The 12,237-nt window shown below is 39.7% G+C and overlaps 1 protein-coding gene across 1 annotated transcript in view; it reads left to right on the forward strand.

Annotated features, from left to right (window-relative positions):
• The first annotated feature begins 3,293 nt into the window (after positions 1-3,293).
• jak2b (Janus kinase 2b) overlaps positions 3,294-12,237 on the forward strand; it is a 24,772-nt gene continuing 15,828 nt past the window's right edge. Inside the window, exons 1-7 of the mRNA XM_078251233.1 lie at positions 3,294-3,589; positions 3,691-3,829; positions 5,967-6,203; positions 6,777-6,900; positions 7,615-7,732; positions 10,158-10,303; positions 10,854-11,145. Of these exons, the coding sequence (XP_078107359.1) occupies positions 5,981-6,203; positions 6,777-6,900; positions 7,615-7,732; positions 10,158-10,303; positions 10,854-11,145 (903 nt within the window). The 5' untranslated portion in view covers positions 3,294-3,589; positions 3,691-3,829; positions 5,967-5,980. The remainder of the gene's footprint in view (positions 3,590-3,690; positions 3,830-5,966; positions 6,204-6,776; positions 6,901-7,614; positions 7,733-10,157; positions 10,304-10,853; positions 11,146-12,237) is intronic.

The following is a 12,237-nucleotide window of genomic DNA, read 5'->3' on the forward strand; positions in this document are numbered from 1 at the left end:
CTTCCCTTTCTGCCACAGCCACACCCTTGTTTTGTCTATTGGCTATTTTTCTCGGTTCCCAACTTCGTCTTCTTCCTCTATCTGCCTCCCTTGCTTTCGTTTCCTCCTTCCCTTGCCTGCCTCCCACCCCCTATGTCTCATTTTTCTACCTCCATCTCCTATCTCTGCCGAGGGCAACCCGGCTGTGTTGCTGTTTTAGATCCACTAGAGGTACAGACTCTCCTGTTCCTGCATGAGTGTGTGTGCGTGCGTGCGTGTGTGCGTGCATGCGTGCGTGCGTGCGTGTGTGTCTGTGACACCTGAACACAACATACAACTGTTTGCCTTGCAGCAGCTTTTGATCTATCTTTCAATCCAGCTTTCTATCTAGCTATTAAGGGAAATATTGATGCTACAAACAAAGCTGTAACATATGTATATTGGCCGTGACTGATCTCATTTCATTTGTTTTAATTTATGTCCTTCTCAGGATGAATTGAAATGTACTCTTGTGATCCCCTGACTTTCAATCTAGCACAATTATCTGGTCACAATTTTGAATCTGTACAATACTTTGGTTTATGACCAAAGCCTGCAAATCGTATGCCATTCCCATTAACCTCAGATTTGCTTTGTGTTGCTAGCATGCTAAACCAATATGGTGAACCTTATACCTGCTAAATGTTATAGCATTTAGTTAAACCGTTGAACCTAAGTACAACCTCACAGAGCTGCTAGTGTGGCTTACTCTTGTTTTAGATGCTTGAAAACATACACTTCACTAAACTGAAGTATATGACATATATATAAGCGACTTTGAGTTCGTGAAAAGCGCTATATAAATTCAATTTATTATTATATATATGTATATATATATATATACATATATATATCTATATACATATATATATATACATATATATATATATATATATATATATTTCTTTTTTTTTGCAGTCGGAAGAGATGTGTTTTTAGCCTTCATCGGAAGATGCGTAGGCTTTCGGCCGTCCTGATGTCGATAGGGAGCTCATTCCACCATTTAGGAGCCAGGACAGCAAACAATCGGGATTTCATTGAGTGATTAGTTGTCCTTCGCTGTGAGGGGGCAGCAAGCAGGTTGACTGATGCAGAGCAGAGTTGGGGTATAGGATTTGACCATATCCTGGATGTAAGCTGGGGCTGATCCGTTTGTGGCCCTGTATGCAAGTACTAGCCCTTCCCTGGAAGTTAAAGGACCTCTTGTCAAGGTTGAGTTTCAGATGGTGGGTGGACATCCAAGAAGAAATGTCAGTCAGACAGACCGAGATACATGCTGCTACTTGCGTTTCAGACTCCGGAAAGGTGAAAATAATTTGGGTGTGCAGAGAAAAGAGGAGGGGACCCAGGACTGAAACGAGAGAGATGAGATAGGTGAGGAAAGGAAGAATGTCAGGAGCAATAGACTGGAGAAGGTGAGAAGGGATAGGATCAAGGGGGCAGGTGGTTGGGTGGGCGGAAGTAATCAAAGTAAGAATTTGATTTAGAGATAGAGGGGTAAAAGAGGAAAGAGTACTGGATGTGTTGGATGAAAGATGATTTCAGGAAGTGTGGTGGAGAATGAAGAGCGTACAGTATGTCATCTATCGTTTTTACAAAGTATGACAAAGTGGGTTGGTATTAGGGAGGATGGAGGAGGTGGACTTGGGGAATCTAGGAGGTTAGAGAAGATGGTGAAAAGTTTTTTGGGGTTGGAGAAAGAGGATTCAATTTTGGTTTGATAGAAATAGCTTTTTGCTGCAGAAACAGAGGCAGTGAAGGAGGAAATAAGAGACTGATAGGTAAGCAGATCATCTGGGTGTTTAGATTTCCGCCATTTATTTTGGCTTGAGAGCTTGGGAGAGTGGGAGAGAGTAAGAGATGAAGAAGTGGTCTGAGGTAGGCCTATGGAGTGGAGTAACAGTGAGGTTGGATGTAGAGCAGTTTCTGGTAAATATGAGATCTAGGTGGTTGCCAGCTTTTTTTTTTTTTTTTGCCGGTTTGTTTTCAATCATGCAAAGAGAATTTCAAAATTAAATCAATAAACTGAAACAATAAACTGCCATCACTGTTAAAATACACATTGGTGACAAATTTAGGGAAACACAAGCAATATCACAATCTAGCCTACAGCCCAAACACATTAGGCTATAATAAAGTTAAATCAATAGGCCTACCCCTCTGACGAATTTAACATCATTAGCTTCACTAAAGTAGCCTAAATCTGTTCCAAAGCTATTGCACTACATTGCATTTCACATTAAAGGTGTTTATGATATTGTGTTCTGGCTGCTTCCTTGTACAACTGTGCTGTAATATGTGCAACTAGTGGTTAATTTGAGTTTCGGTGGATGTTTGTTAGGTTGCGTAGGTTGCGGTTTGTCGATTCATAAGCCAAGATAATGATTCAGATGCTGCCTTCATGGACTCCTCATAACCTCCAAATTGGTGAGAATTGGTGTGCTCTGGGCTGCCAATAATGTCTATACATTAAATATTTTTCAGTTCGTTGACCCATTTATTTCATGACGGTGCATGCTCACCATAGCACAGGTATATTTCAGTTTGTCCATTTTATTTCAGGTAAGTTTTGTTCTGCTTTCCAACTAAACTCTAATAAAACAATACCACTGGCAAGCCATGCTGACAGGTAAAAAACTGTTTGCTTTCCCACCCAGTAATCAAACACAAATCTGCATATATATTCATGTCACCAACGTGCTATATAAACAAACACAGTTTAATTATGACTCCAACAATGTTCTAAATAAGCACACTGTCCATATGCACGTTAAACTGTTTATGTAAATTGTAAACAAGAATACAATAGAGCAAAGAGTGCTGGAATAAATAATTAATGGCCATGTATTAGATAGATAGATAGATAGATAGATAGATAGATAGATAGATAGATAGATAGATAGATAGATAGATAGATAGATAGATAGAAAAAGAAAACAAATGCGTACAGTGAAGCCAGGGATCAGGGTTTGGGACCATCACCAAAAGCATCAGGTCTTATGGGAAATGTGATTTGAATTTTGAGAAGCACTACCACCAGGAAGCTACTTGTTACAGCAGCTTAGAGCAAAAAAGACAAAGATAAAAAGAAAAATATACAATACTTATCAGATAACAATAAGGGGGGAAAAACCTATACAATACGTATCAACAATATACAATTATTTTGTTGTTGATTTTGGGGACACTAATTGTCATTTTCTCTGTCGGTAATTATGACATTTCAGACAGCACATGAAGGCAGCATTAGTATGGTGGGAGAGGCTGGTTTGTTGACTGACTTGGGGCTTCGGCTGCGCACGCAGTAGCTGCCACTGATAAATTAGCTAGCTTGTCAGAGTTAAAAAGGCATTCAGTAATAGCTAGATGTCAATAATGTAACTATCGCTGTAGCCACAGTTTCTGGCTCAAGAAGATGATTGCCTGCAGACGAATTCCGTGTTATCGGACCAATTTGTAACCTAGCACGCGTGGTTTTAGCTAGCATTAGCTTAAGTTATTAGATTGACAAGATAAGTTACACGTCTAAAGTTCCTTCGGAGTGCGATGGGTAACGCTAGGCTGACCAGAGGTAATTTATGTAGCAGGTTAGCCAGCTGAGTGTGACATGGAAATAAGAATATTTCCAGATGGATTTCTGCCATAAAATAAATTGCTTATTTTGGCCTGTAGTCTGAGTACTGGTTTTAAAGAACTGAAGCAGCAGCAGTGTCTGGCAGAGGCTGTCAAACTCTCGCTCGTCCTGGCTGCAGCCCTGGCCTAGGAAGCTAGCAGCAAGCTAGCTAGCTGCACGCCTGGCTCATCTACCAGAGTAAGTGTTTACACTCATTAATAATTCGTTGATATCTTATGTTTGGTTTATTTAAGGGCACAAACATAAACCTCTAACATTAGTTGGTTAAGTTGCTAAAACACAGTTGCATAACGTTACTTGCTTGTTGTATGGTAGCTAACTCATACAGAGGCAACGTTAGCTAGGTCGGTAAGGCTCCTAGCATTAAGTTAATCTATTGAAGCTGACGGCAGCACGCAAGATCACGGCCTTGATAAGTTTGTTCTGCAGCTAAGTTTCTGATATTTGACTAGATATGTAGAGTTTAACTGTCATTTTGGGATTTGCAATTGTACATAGCCACGTTTTAAGTGAGCACTGAATTTGCCATAACAACAAACAGCGTCCAGAAACTATTGCATGTTCCCCTTTAGTTCCTCTTGTAAGGTCTTGTAATTGCCCAGGTCTAAAATGATATATATATATAGTGAAGCTTCATTAGAGACCTCTTGTGTAACAAGTTAAGAGAATACCAAACATGCTACACCGTCATAGGTGCTATATCCTTTTTTTCAATTTCTGTAGGAAATGTCATAGACAGCTGAATATTTTAAGTGTAACTTATTCGTTACACGTATAAGTGCTGAATGGATAAGACCATTAAAGGAGTAACGTTAGTCGATTGGCAGAACATTTACAGACAACAATTTTTGATGGCCAATTAAGTCACTTAAGTACAATGCTGACTTTTCAGTTTTTTCATTTCCTCAAATACTGGGATTTGCTGCGTTTCTGTTTTATTTTGTTGTGGATTAAAGCGCTCTTTTTGGATTGTTGCACTGTTCTTGGGATTTGGGGAAATTGTGATGGGTATTTGTCACTATTTTTCTGATATTTTATAGACCACCATTAAGGCTGGATCAAATAAATAATCGATAATGAAAATAATCATCACCCATGGCGTTTTTTTTGCTTGAAGTTGTTTTACTTTTGGATGCAATTTCAAAATGAAAACAAATCCACAAATTGATCTAAATTTAGCCTAGTATGAACATTAAACACAGCGTAATTTAATGTTTTGAGTTTCACCACCCCTTCAAGTCAATATATGGAGGCACCTTTGGTAGCAATTATAGCCACAGCTTTGCACAGCTGGACACTGCAATTTGTTTTTGTTTTACCAGTCTGTCATAAGGGTGTAACTGATCAAGTACCTGGACAACAATTGTTTTACACAGTTTCTCACATCACAGCCATAGAAACATATACTCCTTCAGAGTTGCCATAGACCTGTCGGGGTCATTTTTGCACAAGTACTCAATTTTTTTTAGTTCTTTTATTTTTATTTCTGTTATCCCTCTCTTGATTTGTACTTTTCAGTAACATTGTCACAGAATGGTTGTGAAAGTTCCTTTTTCTAATTGATGTAGTTTTTACTTTCACTTGCATAAGTATTTTTTTTTTCTTTATGAAAAAAAAGAGTAGGTAAATTTCCTCCACTGTGATTCAGTGGTGTATAACCTCCTTCCTGAGGCAAAATATCCTCGGGAAGGAACTGTGTTTTGGTGGAACGTGTACGTTCAAAGGTTGTTTTCGTTGTGCAACAGAAAACTCAGATTTACAGTCTAGCTAGCTGTCTGGATTTACCCTGCAGAGATCTGAGGAGCAGTTAACCATAGTCCTCAAAAATCGACCTAAGTTCAGAATGCCAACGCAAAGAAAGCGGAAAGAGAGGGACATCTGGCCAAAAATGAGGGACATCTGGCGGATCCTCCGGTGGCACCGGAACAATCCCGTAAATGAAACGTCGTCGATATAGACTAATTTAAACCTTTTAAACATTAAAGTAATTAATGAAAAAAATTATAAATTTTAAACTAGATAAGCTCGTTTAAAAAATGTAATTCAAAAGGGCCAAAAATCTCGGTACTCCATTTACAATGAAACATCTTTGTATTTCATAAATCACTGAGAGTCACCCTATGTTTGAATTAGAGTTTTTTGCCAGACAATGGGTCCTCTGCCCTGCAGCGTTACGTAATGCCGGAATTTTGCTAAGTTTGTGCAACAATTGAGATCATGTAACCTAGCTAATCATGATAGATACATCACACTTTGCTAGAAAAATGCCATTATTCTTTTGCTGCTGACATTTTGCATTTATCTGATTTTGAAGGTCGGGTGTTGTTGATGGCCTCCCTGCCAGCCATGGATACTGTGACTGACACATGCCCTGTGGTGCACCAAAATGGGACCGCCCATCGGGAATCTCCAGACACAAGGCCAGCCGCTGCTGTTATGAAGCTTCATTTCTACCACAGCAGCCAAGGAGCGGCCGACTGCAGCTTCCTCAGCTACCCACCTGGGGACTATGTGGCTGAGGAGCTTTGTATAGATGCAGCCAAGGCATGCAGTGAGTAGCCATGCATGCCTGCAAAATGCAGCCCCATTCATTTGTTTTTGCTGTAACCTAGGGCATAGGTCACTGAGAGAAGGTCATCAAGAGGCTACAGTGAAACCCATCAGCCAAAAAATTGTTTGTTCAATATTCAATAAACTGAATAAAATACTTGAGGCAATAAAAGTATGATGCAACTAATACACAGAGCAGGGCTATGCAGGGGGAGGCTAGACTAACCTGCATGTTGTTGTAATCGCGTGTTATGTGTTTGATGATAAACACAACTGACATTTTAGACAATCTTTATTGACCTTTTGGTCACCTGTGTTGGTACTAGAAACAAAGTTTTCTAGTGTTTGTCCTAAAGCAAAATCTATTACGTACTTTGAATTTCCCCTTAATTTACAGTTTCTACATTTATATAAATAAACAAAAAACAAATACATTGATTTGGATAAAGCTAGTAACATACAGTAAAGCTAACCTGTACTGTCTTAAAGAACATAATTCAGTCATAATCAAATAATTGAATGGAATGCAAGTTTACAGAACATAATGTAGTTTCTCATTCTTTGTCTGCTTTAGGTATATCACCTCTGTACTGCAACCTTTTTGGTCTCTTTCGAGAGCGAGACCGCTTGTGGTTTTCACCCAACCACATCTTCCAGCTTGACGAACTGGCTTCTGAAGATGTGTTCTTCAGAATAAGGTAGCATACATTATGTTGCGTCTGTTTGCCTCTTAAAGGAGAATTCCGGTCAATTTCAACATGTAGCTCTGTTGTTTGGAAATTTGGAGTGCTGGCAGTAGCAAAAAAAACGAACAATCGGTGCTGCCTACACCATGTCATCCCCCTGCTAGCATTAACACCCAACAGGCTTAAACAGGGCAAATTTTAAACGTGTTTTAAGCCTCTAAACATGCTCGAAATGTCATTACAAGTGCCTACCCATGTGCAATGATTCCTTCCGAGGGAACACAGCGAATCTGACTGCAGTAGATGTGACCGAGGCATAAAAGTTGTGTTAATCCAGCCAGTGCACATACCTCTGTTTATTTCCCGTTTTCCGGTCAAGTCCACACAAAGTCGAACTCATACAATCCAATATTCCAGTCAAATTTGCTGAGTCCCCTTAGAAGGAATCACTGCACATGGGTAGGCACTTGTAATGACATTTCGAGCATGTTTAGAGGCTAAAAACACGTTTAAAACTTGCCCTGTTTAAGCCTGTTGGGTGCTAACGCTAGCAGGGGGATGACACAGTGTAGGCAGCACCGATTGTTTTAGGTTTTTCTTGCTACTGACAGCACTCCACATTTCCAAACAGAGCTACGTGTTGAAATTCTCTTAAGTATCTTTTCTAGAATGAAATTTAAAAATCCTCGTGACTTAATGCATTTTCTTTACAACCGTTTACAACAGGTACTACTTCCCTGGCTGGTACAGTGGTGGGGCATCCCGAGCATATCGATTTGGGGTCGCAAAGGGGTCAGAAAGCCCTGTCCTTGATGACTTTGTAATGTCTTACCTCTTTTCTCAGGTGAGCACTTCAGCATACAGCCAACCTCTTAATTACATAAACTGGTTTGAAATGAGTTCTTTATATGTGGATCAGTTTAAAGTTGTAGTCCGTAAGGTTTGAGGTAGGTTGTTTATAGCAGCATCTAGCTGATTTAGGAAAATAATTTTAACCAATATTGCGATTTGAAAAGCGATATTTTCTGTATTATTCAACAAAGACAAACAATAAATCATTGTGTTGTATGACCAACACAATATTGGATAGATTAAACAAACTGTTTATTCCTGTAGGCCATCCCTGTATGTTATGATATTGATGAAATTAGGTGATATATTATTTATTTATAAACTACTTCAATCACAGTGACTGATTTGTTGAATGTCCAGCCTTGTAAACATGTAATTATTTTACTTATAATTTACTTTTTAAACACTGTCTGTGAACTTTACTGTACAGTTTTTAAATATGTGTATGTTCACAATGAGTATGGCACTACCAGCCATAGTGATCCTACGGCTTGACCACGTCAGTTGTAGCAGCGGAAAAACGCCTTTTTTCAGCTCCGTCATGTTGTACCGCTTATCCAGTGTATTTATCAAAGCCCTGAGCCCAGGCTTGGTCACTGTACTGAGGTGCATCATATCCTTCGCGATAAACTGTATTACTGCTTAATTAATTTCCACGTTCTTTTCTGAAGTACGTTCAGCCAGAGGTGTCTTTGTCCCACCTGAGCTGCACGCATAGACCAGCCGCAGTCGGTGACAAAAGGCATCAGCTCGTTCCTCTTGTGGGTGGGGGAGTTAGTTGTTAGTTTATTTTTCTTTGAACTCGAAGTTGAACGGTCTTCTCTCTGTCTGTTGGACTCAATTGTGAGTCAGCAAGAATGATATGCAGGCGCCCGATTAACATACCGTTTCCTTGCATCTTTCCTCATAGAAAGTTCCCAATTTTCGAGTACAATGGAACGCAGCATAATCGGCAGTGACAAGCTCCACCTGGGCAGACGGGGAGACCAACCCGTGCTGACTGACATAAAAAGCGTCACTAACTGTGCGATGCATTTGAATTTAGGAAGGGAAAGTCGCCACAGACACTGAGATTCTATTACTTTGCAAAGCAGCAAATCCAAGTGTTTCATCAGTCGGTATGCTCAATCACTATTGTTTTAACTCACTCTTTGATAGATAGGAACTTAACAATTAACTAGATGGGAATCGTATGGACTACAACTTTAACAATAAAATTCAAAAGCAGCCCAGTATTTTACATTAGGCTTGAGAAAACAAGCAGCTCATATCCTTAACAAGTGTGGGGACCTCAGTTTGTTAGATTGCTAGTTAGGTCACATCTTCAAATTTTAGTTCTTTCAAAAGCATTGCCCAAGGATCCTAATAAAGATAGAGAAGTAACAAACTTTTGTCCATGGATGTCTTTGGTGAGAAGGTGCTGTAAAAACAAGGCTGCACATGCAAACAAGTGGCACCAACAAGAGAGCTGATACTTTTAGCGTGTGCAGTTATAGCCCTCATGTGAGAGGGAACTCAGGTAACTCTTTTGCAACTTGCATGCAAAAATACACACCTCAGTGTACACAAAACCTGAATGAGAGAACAAAATTAAATTCCCACTCACTGTTTTTTGTTTGCGCTTCAAGGCTTTTTCGAGCTTGAAAGATCACAGCAGGCTCAGAGCGGAGCTATTGTCCAAGGTTAGTTGGGGCCCGTTATGCATTTTTGCCTCAGGGCAACCAAATGGCTTGATCGGGCTATGGGTGCCACATTGGCTCACAGTACTACTACTTTAGTGGGACATTTGAGTGGAGTACATTTTAAATGTTGCCGTCTCTCTGCTGTTTTCCTTTGACCAGAAATGAGTTGTAATCACGGTCAAGTCAAAGTATTTTTCCACTCCGCATTAGCTATACAATACCTGTGTTGGACAGTAGGAGAAATGTGCATTAGATATTTTATCAGATGGATCATCAGAGTCCTGCATGCCCTCAGCCAAGAAATGACATAAATCACTTGGCAATAGAAACAATGTGTGTACTATAAGTGAGTCCAGGTATCTCACGCCAGTACGGAGCTGAACCCTGAGTTAACTGAAGTATTATGTGGAATTATGCTCTTGTGGCTCGGGACAAGCCTGATTAGAAAGGGAGAAGGGAAACACTACTGCAGGGGTCATTTTGAGGGTGTAGCGCATTGTGTCTTTGCAGCTATTAAGCCATTACACATGCTTGCATTCACTCCGGACAGATGATGTGTTTTGCTCTGTGAAGGATATGTTGAATTCCTCACATTCTAATCTAAAGCTATTATGACTTTGAGTGAGTTTGTTTCTGCATTCGCCAGTTGGAGGTTAAATAATAGAACAACAAATACAAAGCCTTAATGTTTGCAAGGACAATGATAAATGATAGAATTTTACTCTGTGTGTGCAGTGGAGGAATGACTTTGTCAATGGCTTAGTGAAGATCCCCAACTCCCATGAGACTCAGGAAGAGTGCCTCGGTATGGCTGTACTCGATATGACAAGAACAGCCAAGGAGAGACAGATGTCACCGCTGGACATCTACCACACAATAAGGTACTATTGAAAACCAAAGACTGCTTTTGATCTGATTCTTTGGGGGTTACCTGAAATGAACACCTTCTCAGATATCAATAAAATTCCTTTACAAAACAAGCCAAACTTCTTGAACATGTTGGTGTCTCTTGTCTTAACAAAAACAGATGTACAAGAACTTAAAATAGTCTGAAATTGGCAAAGTTATGCTTCAAAGCAGGAAAAATCTGTTAGAGAATAAGTAAACAAAACTAACAATCTGACAAGAGTACATTTTAAGCTAAAAAATATTGAGATTTGTGGATCAAATCCTAGTGACTTGCGTAGTGTTAGTCGAAGCCTAAAGTTATTTTTATTTGACACGAAAATGTTGCGTGTGCATTGTCTTATTTTTGAATGTTTCACACAACACCTTATTATGAGCACAAGACGGCATTAAAATGATAAGAACAACATTTTTCATTAATAAATAACTTTCGGTTTTTTAAATGCATGAGATATACAGAATTTTATTTAAATAGGATTAATGCTGATACATAAAAAATAATGTTTCTCTCATGCTTACTTTTAGCTACAAGTCCTTCTTGCCAAAGGACATGAGAGCTCGGATCCAGGACTGCAACTTCTTGACACGCAAACGAATCCGATTTCGCTTTAAGCGCTTCATTCAGCAGTTCAGTCAGTGTCGGACCACAGCGCGCGACCTCAAGCTCAAGTACCTCATCAGCATGGAGTCCCTGGAGAAGGCCTTCTACACAGAGACATTCCTGGTCAGGGAACTGTCCAGCGGACAGCTCATTATCCTGGTGGCAGCGGACAGTGGCATCCAGTGGTGTCGAGAGAAACTGAAAGATTCTGACCAGGTTGGTATCATGAGTGCTGTCAGTAAGCGTTGTTCTTTTATGTGATATGACGTGCAGCTGACTTTTAAATGAGTGGAGGCCTTCCCAGATCACCAATGTAAAAAGTAACAAACGGATGTCACTGCACAGGTGACCTCAAGACCCTTAAATGTCAGCCAAAACAATATGAAATTAAAAACATGATACAAAAGCAAATGGGGAAAGTAAGAGCTAAAGGGAGGTGGATATAATAAAGAGAAATACAGAATTGTGTCACCAAGTTTTGGCAGTATTTCAGAATAAATAATAATAATTTAGTTGATATAGCACCTTTTACAGACAGTCACAAAGTGCTTCACACAATGAACATTTGTTAAAATACAGTAAGATCCAAAACAGAAAATAAACAAGCAAATACCAATGAAGGTAAAAGATTAAGACTAAAAATCCAAAATTGCAAACATGAGACAAAAGCGAGTTGAAACAAGTGTCTTCAGCTGCTTTTTCAAGGCGTCAACCGAGACTGAAGAATGTAAGTTGATAGGAAGGGCATTCCACAGAGTCGGAGCTACCACTTCAAAGGAACGGTCACCTTTAGTTTTCAAACAAGTGTGTGGGACCACCAGTAATCCCTGGTTAGAAGACCTGAGTGACCTGTTAGTAGTGTACGGATGGAGCAGGTCAGAGATACAAACAGGTGCCTGTCCATGCAATGATTTATATGTAAGAACAAGAACTTTAAATTGTATCCTGAACTTGATCGGAAGCCAATGCAACAAGGATAAAACAGTGAGTGATGTGCGACATCCTGCTGGACCTGGTCAATAGCCTTGCAGCAGAGTTCTGGACCAGTTGTAGACGGTCCTGGGACGACTTACTGAGACAGGTGAAAACGGAATTGCAGTAATCAAGCCGAGATTATATAAAATCATGAATGATCATCTCAAGCTCAGATTGCGAAACAACGGCTCTAAGTTTAGCAATTTTTCTCAGTTGAAAGAAATATGTGCGTGTGGGTTAGTGATTTGATATGTTGGTCAAGAAACCTATGATTAGGGCTGCAACTAACGATTATTTTAATAATCGATTAATCTGTTGATTATTTTTTCGATT

Source organism: Sander vitreus, chromosome 5 (genome assembly GCF_031162955.1).
Source record: "Sander vitreus isolate 19-12246 chromosome 5, sanVit1, whole genome shotgun sequence".
In the NCBI taxonomy this organism is placed as follows: Eukaryota; Metazoa; Chordata; class Actinopteri; order Perciformes; family Percidae; genus Sander; species Sander vitreus.